The 896-nt window shown below is 45.5% G+C and overlaps 1 protein-coding gene across 1 annotated transcript in view; it reads left to right on the forward strand.

Moving 5' to 3' along the window:
* The first annotated feature begins 274 nt into the window (after nt 1-274).
* Nucleotides 275-896, forward strand: part of SMIM5 (small integral membrane protein 5) — a 1,419-nt gene continuing 797 nt past the window's right edge. The window contains exon 1 of the mRNA XM_009864625.1: nt 275-401. Within this exon, the coding sequence (XP_009862927.1) occupies nt 275-401 (127 nt within the window). The remainder of the gene's footprint in view (nt 402-896) is intronic.

Raw genomic sequence — 896 nt, forward strand, 5'->3', positions numbered from 1 at the left:
TTTGTAAAAACACTGTTTTGCCTTTGCTCAACAGTGCAGCTGACAAAAACACCCTCAAAGCCAGATTTTGAAGTTAAACAGTGCCAGAACATGTACACAATTAACCATCCTCCACCTTAGCTACTGGGAACAAGGACTGAGACCAGATAAACTTGTTTTCCTTGTGATCACCAGCTCTATAAGAAGGCTGGCAGCTTCCTAGCATTAGTCAGTGAAAAGGTTTATTCTCTGTTTGTTTCTTCTACAGTATAAAGCCTGGAGAGGCTGAGCCACAATGTCTTCTGAAGGCTTTCTGAAGGAAATGCAAACCATTGGTGAGAAGTTTCTCCTTAAGCTCCAGAAACTGCCCAAGGCTGACCCGGTGGAGATTGTGTCCTTTTGTGTGGTTCTTCTATTTATTGGTGAGTTTATTGGTGGAGGCGAAGGGGTGTCAGAATGTCTCCTCTCTTCTACGGGGGCAGCTTGCTCCCAAAATCTTTGGTGGTGGGTTCGCGTTGTTGGCAGTTGTTTTCCAGGCTGTGCTCTGAGGCCCAGTTTAATTTCTACGTAACTGTTTAATACTCAGTGTGCACCTCTACATCCATGCAGAGCACAACAGGCAGCAGTAGAGCTTTCCCCAAAGCTCTCATATTTAAGCATTAGTTTTAACAGTTTTAGTTTTAACATTAGTTTTAACTGACCCAGAGCTGCTGCAATGTTTCGATGCACAGGGGACAGCTTACAACAAATGGCATTAGGACTTCTCACTGCTGGGGAAGACTCTTAAAGTCTGTGACCAAGCGTCATTCCTGAGCTTAGCTCACTGGAAGCCAGTGTGGTTCAGATGAGGCTGTTTATTCTCCACTGGTAATGGCAAGCTCCCTCCTGCTGCTCTGTGTGGGGATGGCACAGCAGGA

This window comes from Apaloderma vittatum, unplaced genomic scaffold (genome assembly GCF_000703405.1).
Source record: "Apaloderma vittatum isolate BGI_N311 unplaced genomic scaffold, ASM70340v1 scaffold22062, whole genome shotgun sequence".
Classification (NCBI taxonomy): Eukaryota; Metazoa; Chordata; class Aves; order Trogoniformes; family Trogonidae; genus Apaloderma; species Apaloderma vittatum.